The sequence below is a fragment of the Orcinus orca genome, chromosome 17 (genome assembly GCF_937001465.1).
Source record: "Orcinus orca chromosome 17, mOrcOrc1.1, whole genome shotgun sequence".
Classification (NCBI taxonomy): domain Eukaryota; kingdom Metazoa; phylum Chordata; class Mammalia; order Artiodactyla; family Delphinidae; genus Orcinus; species Orcinus orca.
The window spans coordinates 65,867,404-65,882,611 of record NC_064575.1 but is presented as its reverse complement, the minus strand read 5'-3'; the positions used below and the strand labels follow the sequence as shown (position 1 = coordinate 65,882,611).

Here is a 15,208-nt window from a genome sequence, read left to right as displayed (position 1 = left end):
TTGAGGTTCTTAAGACATAGTAGCAACATGTAGTACTTGTCCAGCTCTACTAAAATCCAAGGAAAAACACCGTGGTTATTGATAAAGTGAGGTGGCGTTTGAATACTAATAGCTCCTGTTATCATAGGAACGCTCTGCTGCCTTCTCTGTGTCATTTTTGCTTTGAGATGGTCCATGCCCACAGGGGAGGGGTTTTGTGATTTGGCTCAGCTTTATTTATTGTACAGTATCCTTAGAGGCCGTGGTATTAGGTCTGGATATTTAATAATGCTTGGGAGAAAACCAAAATGCTTCTTTGTTTTACTGTGGCATTTGCCCTTGTTCAGATGTAGACTCTATAAGCAGTAAGCTTTCCATTTGAATTTTCAACCAAAATTAGAATTTTCTGAACCTCACACTGGCTTTTGCTTCTTAGACAGTGGTGACATCATTTGCTTCATTGTGACTGCTTTGGCTATCTAGTTGCTAAGATATTATTCATTATATTGATAAAATGCTGACTGAGGTGTTCTAAAACAGATTATTTCCTTTATGAAATTAATGTTTCATTTCCCCTCATTGATTGCTTTTAACAGAAATATGAACAGAGTCATGTATATAGCTCCTCTTAAATTCCCTTTAAGCCTGATGTTAGTGATTGTTTTGTGGCAGGAGAAGGCTAATAGCAAGTAGGTAATCTATCAGTATGCATTTGCTGAATGGCTTAGAAAAACAAGGTGTGTTTTCATAAAGCAACCAGTTTGGAACAGAAGCTCAGTTATTTATCAGGTTTCTAGTTATCCCAGATAGAAGCTAGTACAAAAGAATATGCAGGCTTTGTACTTCTTCAGTATAAGACAAGTAGGGGTAAACCCAGAAGGACCAGTATACCCAATGTTCTTCTCCATGCACTGGGATGGGTGGCACTGTGGTTGAAGTGCCACCTTCATTGCATGAATTCATCACAGGCCACTAGAAAGTCTTAACAGGGGAAGGAGATGGAAGCTGGATGGTAAACGGAGGGCTCAGTAATACAGCCAGGTTGCAAGGGTCATTTGGCACTAAAGAGTGTACTGTTTGACTGCAAATGTATGTTCATAATAGTCCTTTAATTTGTCTCTTTTAGAAGGTCATATTTTTCTTCATTGCTTTCACAAACACACTCGGCACACCTGTATTTAAAGCATTGAGCTAAGAACCTTTTTCAGCATGCAATTTGATGTATTAAGTATATAGTTATATAATAATTTTAAATTTACTATGTGAAAGCTTTTGCTTACATATTATTTACGTCTTCACCTTTCTCCGAGCTTCCTTTATTGAGGATACAAAACAAATACAGCCCTTCTCTGCTTTCCCATTACCAATGAGCTGGTCTGTAATGTCTGTTTGTCCAAAGCGGCATTTAGAATAGCCAAGAAAATGTTCTCAGTTCGCCATAGCAACTAAGATCTGGACAAATATTTTATTATAGTTTTTAATCTTCTGTATTTTATATGAAATAGGAAGAGAGTATGTTTGCTTTCCATGTGAAGTTATTTAAAAGGGTAAATTGGTGTTCCTATTGGGAGAAGAGAAAAAAAAAGAAGCAACCTTGAAGCAGTGCTTATACGAATGGACTGTTACTTTGGCCCAAATTGATAGTACTAATTTAAAAGACTGTAATGTAACCTTTGTACCTCTCAAATTTTAATTTCTAACATTAGTAGCATGATGATTGCTAATCATCATTTGCCATAAAACTTTTTCTAAGAAACCGTATCAGAATCATTCTGAAGTAGCTCCTTAAACATTTTGCTTGGTCTTGCTTATCACAACCCATATGCGTGTTCCAGTTCTTTCATTTACCTGATAACTTTGCTTTACGCTATGAATAAAACATATTGCATTCCCTTCATTTAAAAAATTCTAATTCTTAATTTTAATATTATTAGACGGAAGTTCTGGTAATGGTTATTTCATAACAGCCTTTATTAATTTTTAAAAATCAAGCCTTTGGCTTTTCACACATGAAAAAACAATTCTGTTCTTATTTCCTCTTTAAAAAAGTAAACTAAGGGTGGGCATCATACATGAAGGATAATAAGGACAAATTGATACTGTAGCCAGAGCAGACTTATCACTGCACCTCTCCATTCACATCTGTTTAAGTTATCTGTTTTCAGTTCTTTCTTTCCTTGGAAATAAAAGAAAAGACTATATTATTGAAACTGCCAACAATAACTCCGTTTCACGATTCTAGTTGAACTGGTACTGAAAAGATCCCCATAAAATTGCTCTTGGTAGTGGACCTGATTTCCTATGAGTGTTACCTGTGAAATAGTTCTGTATTATTGTTAATTCCTTTTGCCCTTCAAGACCTGTACTGTGCAGATTTTCACGTATTTCTTATTGGTTAGATTTCTGAAGAGCACTATAGTAACAGAAGTGTTATGAAATGTTTAAAGTCCACATACCTGTGCTTGTGCTCTTTCACTATAATTACATATACCTACAACACGTAATGTTAGTACTTCGCGTTAAAGACGCTTTTTAGTAGAGAGGGAAGTTCTCTTCTAGTAGCACCTTTTTCATTGCTAAAATCAGTGTAGTCAGTCTCCAAGATGTAAGGTCTGGAAAAAATAATAGATCTTTCTCTGCAATGGCAGTTAACTCTTCTTAATGGCTTTCTCCAGTGTCATTGCTCTCTCCTCGATCACCCAGTCAAGGATTGGTGGTGATCTTTCCCTTCTGTGAATTTCTTTTGCGCTTAAGAACATAAGTGACTTATTTAACAAGTAATCATGTAGTTAATTACAGTATTTCTTGTATTTAATATAGTTCTTTGGGCCTCAGTTCTTTAACTGGTGAAAATGAGGGATCAGTGTCTCCCCTGAGGCCTCATCCAGCTCTGTCTTTTTCTGCACCCTCTCTCCTTGGGTATCTCCAGTTCCTCTCTGTACTGGTTCTTTTCTGTTACATTTATTGACTGGATTTTCCCATTAATTTTTTTTTTTTTAATGCTCGACAGTTGAGAAAAATTGAAAGGATAATAAGTAATACAGTGAACACCCATAAACATTGACCTGTATTCACCAGGTGCATGTGTTGCTACATTTGCACCTGTTCTCTTTCTCTCTCTAGACATAAATGGGTACTTTCTTTCCTGAACCATTTGAAAGTAAATTGCAGATGTGGCACTTAACCCCTAAATACTTGAACATGCATCTCCTAAGAGTAAGTAAGGACATTTAAACTTGTTTAAAGTCACCATTATCTTAAACAACAAAGTTACAGAAAAAACACCTTTTGACCTCGTGCCATTAATATCCATCTCCTTTAACCTTTTACTTCATTTTCTCCCCCCCTTTTTTTTTTACAGTCAAACTCTTAATAGGATTTTCTATATGTCGCTGTCTGTATTTACTCATTTTCCACTTATCCTAAACACTTAGTATTCCATCTATTCTGTGTTGTTAGAGTTCTCGCTGAAGTTGCAAAAGGTAACTTTATCACGATATTGTTGGATGTTATAGAGTGTTGAAAATTTAATATGTTGATAAACCTTCTTCCTGAAATACTTTCTTTGTAGTTTAGGATACTACCACTGGGTTACTTCTGGGTTACTTCTCATTCTCCACAGTCAACCTTCTTCTGCTCATCCCTAAATATCGGTGTTCCTTGGGGTCTGTCTTCCTGTGTGTGATTCCTGGGGTGATTTCATCTTATTCCTTGTCTTTTGCTACCTTAGGTCAGGGCCTCATTATTTCTTTTCCTGATTACTTTCACAGTCTCCTAACTTCCTGCTTCTAACCTTTTCCTCTTTCATTGCAGTGATCTTGCTAAATGCAAATTGTATGATCATATTACTCCTTTGCTTAAAATATTTGGCTGAGTCCCCATTGTCCTTGGAGTAGCATCCAAACTTATAGCCCAACTTCCAAGAGTCTTTGCACCGTGAGGTCGTTTGCCTCTTCAGTTTCATTGCTCTCTTTTTTCCCAGTCTTGCCCTTCTCCCGTGCTTCTTCTGATGGACTGTTACTTGCAGTTCTTCAGATGTATCGTGCTTTTCATGCCAGTGTCTCTGACCATGCTAACTACACACAGTATCTGCAGTGTCCCTCTGCATCTTCCTTGTCTCCAACTCCCATCTTCACCTCCTTCAAAAACTCAAAATTCAGCTGTCACATAATCTGGAAAGTCTCATCTGATCCCACCAAACTATCTTTTATGCTTCTGTTCTATTATAGAATCTACTACCACTGTGTTGCATTTCTTTTTGTGTTCCTTGCTTCTCACTAGAGTGCTTTGAGTGCAACAATGTCTTATATAGTATCTTATAACAGAGTGACTGAATATAGTATCTTACAACAGAGTGACTCGAAAAGTAAGTATGTACTCAGTAATGTGTGTGAAAGAATGCATGTGAGAGGGCACAGTATAGTTAAATTTCAGCCCTTAAGTTACTTGGAAAGCATTGTAACTAAATAATCAGTGGATCTGGACATTTGATTAGCTATTGGGGAAAAAAAAATCGTTTTAATTCCTGATCTTGCACCATCAGCTCAAATTATGGATGAATTAAAATCAGATTATTAAGAAATTGGAAAAGAACAGAAAAGTGAATACTTAATCTGATGTCCAAAGAAGAAATATTTAAAAGTGAAAAATGATTCACAAAATTACAATGGAATAAGATAAATATGAAATAAAATTTAATTTGAAAAAAGCACTTGATTCTTCAGTTAAGTCATTAGACCAAGCTGCTGGATCGAGGTAATATAGACAGTGCCAGACTGGGATTAAAAGATAAATTTATCTACACACACACGCACGCGCGCACACACGCACGCACGCACACACACACACACACACACCCACACCAGATCTATGCTCTTTCTATTATTTAAGATAAAGAGCCAAAGCTTTCTAATTATTTTCTTTAGGTTACAGATGGAATCCATGTTTTAACTGGATTTACTTTTAGTCATTCCCAATATTCCCAGTCTGTTTCTTCCTCAGCCTTTTCTTTCTCTGTAAGTGCTGTAACCAACCGTTTAGCTGCTCAAGCCAGGAAACTGGGAGTCTCCCTTGATTCCTCTCTCAGTTCTGCCCACTTTTCTCCATGTTCACTGCCACTGGGCTGTTCCAGGCCGCCCCTACTTCTCTCTGCAATGCCACAGTAGATTCTGTGTGTGTGTGTGTGTGTGTGTGTGTGTGTGTGTGCGCGCGCGCACGCGCGTGCAGTTTTAAAATAAAATTCATGTAAAATAAAATCTAACATTTTAACCATTTTTAAAGAATACAGTTCAGTGGTTTTTAATACATTTGCAGTATTGTGCAATCATTACCACTAATTTTGAAACATTTTCATCACCCCAAGCAGAAACCCCATGCCTCTAAGTAGTCACTTTGCCTCCCCTCATCCCCTTGCAGCCAGTAGTTACTTTCTGTCTCTGTGGATTTGCCTCTTCTGGACGTTTCCTATCAATGGAACCATGCTGTAAGTGGCCTTTTGTGTCTGGCTTCTTCCACTTAGTATAATGCCTTTAAGTTTCATTCATATATCAGTACTTTGCTCTTTTTATAACTCAGTAGTATTTCATTGTATGTACAAATCACAGTTTGTTTATCCATTCATCCTTTTCGGTTTTTTCCCCCAGTTTCTGTCTGTTTTGAATAACGCAGCTATTAACATACATGTACAAGTTTTTGTGTAAGCAAAAAGTTTTCAGTTCTCTTGAGTATATACCTAGGAGTAGAATTGCTGGGTTATATGGTAACCCTATGTTTAACTTTTTGAGGAACCACCAAACTGTTCTCCACTGTGGCCGCATCATTTTACATTCTCCCCACAACGTATGAGTATTCTAATTTCTCCACATTCTTGCCAGCACTCCACAGTGGACTCTTAACTGTCTCCTAGTTGCTACCCTCCAGTGTATTCTCTGCATAGCAGCCAGGCTAAATCATTTTAAAATTTCAGGCAAAACATGTCACCAGGGATTCATGTCAGAGTTGCGGGTTCTCATTCACACTAAGTGACCGTGTGGTTGGGGTGTTGTGCGAGGCAGCTAATGGCTCCTGGTGTGTGCTTGTCTGGCCTCCGTAGCCTGTCTCTGTGCTCCTCCCATGCCAGGCCTCCTCTTTTTACCTGTCTAGTTCTTACCCACCTCAGGCCTTCAGCACTTGGGCTTTCTTTCACCTAGAATACTTTTTGCATGGCTGATTCCTTCTAATCTTGTGCTTCCAGCCTGTCACCTTTTTTTTTTTTTTTTTTTTTTTTGCGGTACGCGGCCCTCTCACTGTTGTGGCGTCTCCCGTTGCGGAGCACAGGCTCCGGACGCGCAGGCTCAGCGGCCATGGCTCACGGGCCCAGCCGCCCCGCGACATGTGGGATCTTCCCGGACCGGAACACGAACCCACGTCCCCTGCATCGGCAGGCGGACTCAACCACTGCGCCACCAGGGAAGCGCCAGCCTGTCACCTTTTAAAAGAGATATTCTGACCACACTATCTAAGTGTCTTATCTCCCCTCTTCCCTCCTCCCCCTCCCCATCAATTGTAAGCTCGGTGAAGACCGAGACCAGGAATGTCTCATTCACTAGTGTCTCCTTATTTGCTATCACTGAGGCTGGAACATAATAGGTGTTTAGTAGATACCTGTGTGGAATGAATGAATGAGTACTATTTGTCAGCTAGTGATTTTTAGAGTACATATACGTGTACTGGGCCTTAACATGGTAGGAGATAGTTGTGGGCAGAAATCAGTGAATATGGTGGGTGTTGTACTAACCATTAGCATCTCTTTGTAAGAAGATTTTGGTAAGTAAGCTGCAGTAGAAATTTATGGAGAGGAAAAGAAAGATGAATGACTGTACTTCAGATTTTAGGAAGGGCAGAGGGGAAGGAGCCCTCTTGCTTCATTTGGCCTTGCAGAATAAATGCTATTGTTACTCTTTCAGAACCTGCTAGGTAGAGAAATCATGTGCCAGACGTCTCAGTCTGGTTGCCGGTTCTTCCTTTCTGTGGCTACTGATTTGAATGCTCTGGAGCACAATTGGGGAGAGCAGAGGCGGGGCTCAGGAAACAGGTTCAGGAGTACTGAGCCTAGGTTAAACTTGATTGTTCAGAAAGTACCCATTTTAGATACCCTGCTAGATATGTTTAACTCTTTCTACTCTGACATGTGTATGCTCTGACACTAAGAAATTGAGCTATTTCAGATACCCTTGTAGTTAATAGTTGTGGGTTCGGTATGGAAAGTTTAACAACAAGCCGACTCTCATTCTCTCCTCTGCCTTTGCTTTCCTGTATGTGTGTGCTTTCATTTTTTTTAGCAAATGGCAGATCAGTTTAATATCTCAAAACTTAGAGCAGTGACAGAGCTATAACTTTAAAGTATGACACGTCAGTATACTTACTTTATATTTCAGCAGTCATTTGGGGAAGACCCTCCAGTTGCTGATGGACAGAGTGGATGAAATGAGCCAAGATATAGTTAAATATAACACATACATGAGGAACACGAGTAAACAGCAGCAGCAGAAACATCAGGTTGGTATTATGGGAAAATTCAGCAAACATAGAATTTCTTTCGAAGTATGGTGCTTCAAGAGTCATCTTCAAAACGATCTTAATTATCTTTGATAAAGCATTGACTCTTAGCTAGTAACTCTATCATGTTTTAAAAGATTATTCTTTATATATATATTCTTAATATATTATTTACAAGTTGTACTTAAAAATACCTATCTTGAAGAGAGCTGGTAGATTAAGCTCAGATTGTAATGCCAAGGTTATGCAAAAAAGAGATACATTTATTGAGAAAATCAGGGGCAGAGAGATTCTAGAGGGTCACAGCTCATTTCTTTACTAACTATAATTGGTTTGCTAGTGGCTCATTGCAGTACAGTTAGCGGTCTTCAGTTCATTTAAAAAACTGAGTAATTGTGATTAAGAGCAAGCAATTTTGATAGGAAATAATAGATCAACTGTTGTGAAATAGATAGTATAATACAGATTTATCTGGAATTACCTGGATATTCTCATATGCACATCCACACTGCTCTGGCCATTTAATCTTAATCTTTATTAGTGTTGCCTGAAGACCACATGATTTTCACAGTTCCTGGAATACTGTTTTGGACTATATTGCTCTGAAATGTTCTTAGCATTTGATTCATAGATAAGTTGATTCCAGAATGTACATATATGTGAGTGTTTGATTACTCTGTTCATTAAAATGTACTTTAAATTAGATGTTGGTAACTGTAGGATTTTAAGCACAACTAAGTGGTTCTGAGAATATCATATTTAAAAAATTAATTTAATACCAATGTTCATATATTTAGTGAAATTTAAAATACTGTGTTTCTACACACATAGAATTTTTAAAACACATATAAATCTATAAAGTATCATTTTTTTAACTGAAAAGATGGTGGTGAAGATGGTGATGGTGAAAGTCTCTTATAAACTGGGGAGAATAAAACCAGCTTGATCCCATTCCCTTGCTGGTTCTTCCTGTAGGTAAAAGGCCCAACTGGAGGATCAAATTGAAAATCTGTCACCAATGAAACAGTTGATTCTGGAAACCAGTCTTAGGAGATATTTTTTAGAATTCTAGTATGATATAAATTTTTGCATTTGACATTTATTCCTACTTAGCACCATTCATAACCCTTTTTAGATTTGTCTCACTTCTACTCTCATACCCCATAATGAGTAGAAATTTTTGCAAAGCAAGTTACTTCCCTTATCTAAGGACTTAAAATTTTTACTAGCCTACCCTGCTTTCCCATTATCTGACCTTTTAAGGCTGTGTGTGGGATATTATTTCCTCTGCTGTTGTAAGCAATCCACAGCTATTAGCATCTTGATTGTAGTTTGAACTATAAGTTTATAGTTGATATATACCTTTATATATAACCCCACTTTCTCTGCATTGAGTCTTAAGAATCCAGAGTTTGAAAGTTTTTGAAGCATTATCTGTGCTAATATTCTTTCTTCGGTGTAGAGCTAAAGCACAGATGATTATCTGTTGTTAGGAAATGATAGTATTTACTGTTATAATAATAACAGGAATGGTGACGTTATAATAGTAACATCATCAGTATTATTGTTACTTTGGTCAATAAGGATAAAGCTGAAAAAATTCCCCAATATGATATTTCATTACTTAGTTCTTCAAGTTAAGATGAATCATACTTGCAGTGCTGTTTACCCCGTTGTCATAATTGGTCAAGTTACTCCCTTTCGCTCATGAATCTTGAGCTTCTTTGCCTGTAAGCCCCATGTTTCTCACATAACCAGTTTTGTTTTTCTAAATCATTAGTTATATAATCTTAGAGCTCAGAGTGACACTAGAGTTTACAACAAGGAAGTTTTCTTTGACTGTTAACCATATTTAGCCTCTTAGAAGCAAGAGTTATGAAGGGTTACATTTATAAAACCGAGATTGGAGTTCAAAGCAGTGGAGTTTTGCTGATCACATAAGTGAGGGAGGTCTTTTTTCTCCCCAGGTAGAGAAAAATAACCCAATCATTTCCTCTCTGAATTTTAGTATCAGCAGCGTCGCCAGCAGGAGAATATGCAGCGCCAGAGTCGAGGAGAACCCCCGCTCCCTGAGGAGGATCTGTCCAAACTCTTCAAACCACATCAGCCCCCTGCCAGGATGGATTCTCTGCTCATTGCAGGTATTGTTAGCCAGTGCAGAGCATGGCTGGTTTTCTTTATTCTTTAGGAAGCAGGAGACAGGGAGAGATTCACAGGGTAAGACATCTAAAAGTTAGTGTATTTAAAATGGTTAAATGATGGACTTGAATCTAGCACCTGTAATTTCTGAAATTTAAGAATTTGTCAGTCTTTGTTATTTCTGAGGTCCTTTCAGTGCTTCACTCTGTGTTTATCTAAACAAACACTTTTGAGATGGGATTATATAAACTTTCTAAAATGGGAAGGTTTTGTGTGAGTCATCTTTCATGGAAACCAAGAAAAAGTGTTTATCATCTCATAATGCAAAAGACCATTGAGTTCAAACCCCTTACTTTTGATGTTCTAGCCTAGCCTTGAGCCCAGTCTGTAAGTGGGTGTTTGAATTGAACTGAAGTTTTTGACTCAAAGAAGTATTTCCCTTTCTTTGACTTGTATTGTAGCAACATGAATGTAACTCTCCATGGACTTTCTCTGGGGATAAACATTTAAACTGCCTTAAGGTAGTAGAGCCATTGTGTCCTGTGCCAGGACTTGATTTTGAATATATAACATTCATGCCCTTATTTAGCTATAATCACCTTATTTCTGTATGAATGTTGTTGAATACTGTTTGATTCAGTCAGCCAGTTGTCTGAGAGATTTGTTAGAGTGAAAATCCAACTCAGAGAAAAGAGGGTCTTCTGCAATTTCTCAATTCTGTTGATATATTTTTAGTGTGGGGGAAATTCCAAATTCCTTAAAGCTTTCTGGTACCTGTATAAATGAGATTCGGGAAACTGAGACACCTTACTTACTTAAGGGCCACTTCAAGCAGAATTGTATTTCTTATACTTTCAAGAAATGTGTAACTGTTGCATCAGATTAGATCATTAGTTTTAAGACTAATGCAGTGGTGGAGCCCTTTCCTCACATGGGCTCCTTGCTCATGCTCTGTCTGGGCTCTGGGGGTGCAGGAGCAGGCTGTTAATATTTCCGGAGCACGGACTGAAAACTACTGTAGTTAACATCTGGGTCAGGTGGGTCTGGTTAGTTTACAGTTCTGTGATTTGGTGTCTCCTTTCTAGCTGGCTAAGAAGAGCTACTGCTGTTTTCTCACTTGTCTTAGTTACAGTGTTGGTCTGGTCTGCACAGTCAGTACATTTTGATTGACAACTAATATGTGCTTGACTGCTGATAATCTTTTTAAAAGTTGTCGTTTTTCTTCATTATCCATGTAACCAAGAGTGGAAGATAGCTTATTTAAAAAAAAAATTTATATTCTTTATTAATCCCTTATGAACGAATAGAATTCTTAACTCTTTTTAAAAAAAATTTTATTGAAGTATAGTTGCCCTACAATATTATATGTTCCAGGTTTACAATTTAGTGAATCACAGTTTTTTAAGGTTATACTCCATTTAAATTTATTACAAAATATTGGCTATATTCCCTGTGTTGTACAATATAGCCTTGTAGCTTATTTTATACCTAATAGTTTGTACGTCTTATTATTCCCTACCCCTATATTGCCCCTCCCCCCTTCCCTCTCCCCACTGGTAACCACTAGTTTGTTCGCTAAATCTGTGTCTGCTTCGTTTTTGTTTTTGATTCAAAACATAACAAAATAAAATTCTGATGATTCTGTGTTATGCTGATTTTCTTGTTTGACTAGTATTCTGGGTCATTTTACAGTTTGTGGAACATTATGACTCTCTTTCTCACTTTCCCAAATGCACAGGCCAGATTAACACTTACTGCCAGAACATCAAGGAGTTCACTGCTCAAAACTTAGGCAAACTCTTCATGGCCCAGGCTCTTCAAGAATACAACAGCTAAGAAAAGGAAGTTTCCAGAAAAGGAGTTAACGTGGACTCTTGAGATCACATTGGGGCAATTCTCGGAAGAAACACGCTTGCATATTGAAAAGTCTTTCTAGCAAATAATAAAATAATAATAAAATAATCTCGACTGCTTGCTCATTTGGTTTTAGACATATTATATTTATCTTCTTATTTTTATTTAGCTTATACCTGTGTATTTCCAAAGATAAAGCAGGCTTGACCAGAAGCATCACCAGGCTCAGACCTACAGGCTCCATCACCTTTGTTATACCTCTGTGGTGCCACATTTCAGCCACCGAGTCCAGTGCTGCTTGTCCCGATGCCCGAGCCAGAGGCCCTGGTACCTACTGTGCATCTAGTACTTCTTCGCTCCCAGGTGAGCGCCCCTGAAGCCCCAGGCTTTGTGTGCTTGCCCCGGCACCCCTGGTCCCCAGGCCTAGAATCGCTTGGCGTGCTTCCCGTGGGTCCGCCTTTTCATTTCTTCAGGTGATGGTTGCCCAGGCCCCATGCTCATAGGCCATTCATCGGGCACAAGAATTAAAAAAAAAAAAAAATCATTTCACCAAAGGACCATGTTTTTGTATGAAAATGAAATTGATTCTGTGTGTGTGTGTGTTTTCTTTTTAATTGAGGGCTTCATGTTTATTTTTTTAATACTGTGAAATATAATTTTGCTAATAAGAAGTTTTATGAGTGGGGAAAGAAGAATTGGGAGACAAGTGCTACACTGGAGGGAAAAGACTATTTTAATAATTTTGTATTTGAAAGAAAAAAAAAAAATCCTGCCATTTGTATAATCCCCAAGTCAGTGAGATTGACCAGCCGGCGGAGGTGTGCCTGTGAGACTCTTACGGATGGTTTTCCCTTTGAAGACACGGCTCCTGGGAAGATGATCGAAGGAATGGGTGGTGGGTAAGAAGAGTTGAGAAATCCTTTTTTTTTGCAGTAACATTGTTTTCGAGGCAAGACTGGGGCTCTGGATCAGCTGGATCGCACCCTGGCTCTTTTCCCTTTAGTGGGTCCTGAGACACGTCGTATCTCCCTGTCCTCGTGCAGAGGAGGTGAGAGAAGGAGACCAGTGTAGGGTGCTGTGGGCGCTGACAGAGTCCACGGGGAGCCGTGGTCGGTGTGGAGCAGCCTCAGAGTGAGCTGTGACGCAGGGCGCGCCCTGGGCCCTCGTTCAGGATGTTGGGGGTTGTTAGCAGGTTTTTGCTTTTAAAAAGATCTGGCCCTCGAACATCCTAGAATTCAAGTCCTTGCTCACATGTAATTAATTTTCCTAGGATAAATTCCTAGAAGCGGACTTACTGGTCAAAGGGTATATATAATTCTAAGGCTTTTAGTTGCTATATTTCCGTCAAGAAAGGTTATACTGATTTGCACTCCCGCCCATGGTGATTCCTTATTAGAGTGAACACATTTAAGTGTGACTGTGTTAGACAGAGGGGGTATATTGATAAACAAAGCTGGTCATGGTCCCTGCCTTTGTGGATGGTATATTCTTGGTTCATTTCCCTGCATTCTAGTTGCCTAGATTTGGAATTTTGTTGTGGATAAACAAAGCGCCCTTGAAGTATCAAAGAGCAAACTAAAAAGAAGGAAGGGGACTTCCCTGGTGGCGCTGTGGTTGAGAATCTGCCTGCTAATGCAGAGGACACGGGTTCGAGCCCTGGTCTGGGAGGATCCCACATGCCGCGGAGCAGCTCGGCCCATGAGCCACAACTGCTGAGCCTGCACGTCTGGAGCCTGTGCTCCGTAACAAGAGAGGCCCGTGCACCGCGATGAGGAGTGGCCCCCGCTTGCCACAACTGGAGAAAGCCCTCGCACAGAAACGAAGACCCAACACAGCAAAAATAAATAAAATAAATTAAAAAAAAAAAAAGGAAAGTCAGTTCAAACATAATCTTATATACTCTTTTACTCATGGTATATGTTTAATTTAACAGGATTCAATTGTATTTTTTAAAGATATGGCTATTTCTGCATTCTGTATGACTGTTTAGGTCCTCATAACTCAGTAATGTGTGAGTACACACTTAAAAGAAGATTTCAGTAGTTTTTGAGTTAGGAATTACTGTAGTGGGAAAAACTGTTTAGGAAAACATGTCAATGGAAATTAAATCTCCACAGTATGTAGTGTTAGGGAATAGCTTCTGTTCAGCATTTGATTTGAGTGCTATATTCTGACAACCTTCAGGAACAAATACATGTGGTTCATCTTCTATAAATATTTGCAGTTTCTTCAAGTTGAAATGAGAAAAGCTCGTAAACTGAGTACCAAGTCTGATAAATCATTCACTTACCCAAGAACAAGAGGAACAGAAAAAACTAGCGTATTAACCTAATGGAAAATTAAATGTTACAAAGTAAGAAAAGTAAAACCTATTTGATATTTAACCTCATAATCATGGATAATACTTCGTAGGTTTCTAGATAATGTAACATTATATTTAATTGAAAATACCTGAGAATGAATCTTTAGCCTCCCCCAAATACCTTATTTTTTTTAATATGGAGGTAAACTAAAGGAACTTTTTTCTCCATTTTTTGAAGCTTGGAAATGGAGATGTGGTTATCTAATGTTAATGTCATTAATGGAGTTCGGTGTAACTTCTCATTTGCAGCATCTAAATATTTAAGTTTTAGTGTCTTCTAAAATGTTACTACACTGTTCACAGTATGTTTTTACAACATTCTTTGGAAAACCTATGTCAGCTTTACTTTGAAACCATGCTGGCATTGAACTCTGATGTGGATATTAGAATGTTATGAAAGAATTTTTTATTTAAGTTGTAAATTCCATCTTATAGTAAATATTTCTCATTCAAATTAAATATGTAATATACCATTTATCAGTTTTCTCTTTTCATTAGGCATCTTTTTCTTTGATAGTTCTGTCATAGAGATGGGGCTGATAATACTCAAATTGGGTCAAACCAAATACCTATAAAGGCTTATTTTAGCAAATGACTCATGTGCCTATCTATAGAAAGCACAATCAAGTTGTCATTGCCAACAGAGGATTCTTTCTTTATTTGGCATGTATGGAAGTGGGGGGGACAGTGGTTAGTAGATAAGTAATGAAGGGAAGGATGAAGATCTGAGTCTGTTAATATTGACAAAGATGAGAGAAAAGCAGTAGATGGTTTCTGCATCCCACAGCCTAAGAATGTGCAGTGGAGGAGTTCAAACCTGCTTGTTGGGCAATGACTCCCAAATTGGAGTCTGAACCTCTTTGGATGGATTGGAACAGGGGTTGATCTGACTCCAGGTTACTTGAGATAGGAAAGGAGGAATGGGGAGCCAGAGCTATTGGGAAATTAACATTTGCTGGAGCAAACAGCTGTGGCCTAATACCTGTTGCCTTCATCTTCCTTTTTACATAGATGCACACTCCCTATAATGTACCTTAAGCCTGCTTGGCTCTGCAGCATAACCCAGAATGGCTATACTGAAGCCTCAGTAGTGATTTTTAGGAATACAGTTCCCGGATGTGGAATGGTTTCCAAGAGCTACCACCCCCAGCTTGGGGAGTTTGGGTCATTCTGTAGGGGCTTGGTCCGTCCTAGATATTTCTTTAAATACCTGTATCCTCCTCGTTCTCAGAGACTAAGTTCTCATATGAATTGTCACATGATCAGTTTATTAGAATCACAATTTGATTTGGTGGGATTGATTTTGAGGTCAATTGCATTTTCTTAAAACTGTGAGTT

At 38.5% G+C, this 15,208-nt stretch overlaps 1 protein-coding gene across 2 annotated transcripts in view; it reads left to right on the top strand.

Annotated features, from left to right (window-relative positions):
* EIF3H (eukaryotic translation initiation factor 3 subunit H) overlaps nt 1–11,616 on the top strand; it is an 87,456-nt gene extending 75,840 nt beyond the window's left edge. The window contains exons 6-8 of one of the 2 annotated variants that reach the window (XM_033419924.2): nt 7,398–7,515; nt 9,524–9,656; nt 11,393–11,616. In XM_033419924.2, the coding sequence (XP_033275815.1) occupies nt 7,398–7,515; nt 9,524–9,656; nt 11,393–11,490 (349 nt within the window). In that variant the 3' untranslated portion in view covers nt 11,491–11,616. Of the gene's footprint in view, nt 1–7,394; nt 7,516–9,523; nt 9,657–11,392 lie in introns of both variants that reach the window. The other variant, XM_004265374.4, reaches the window with a different exon arrangement.
* The last annotated feature ends 3,592 nt before the right edge of the window (nt 11,617–15,208 follow it).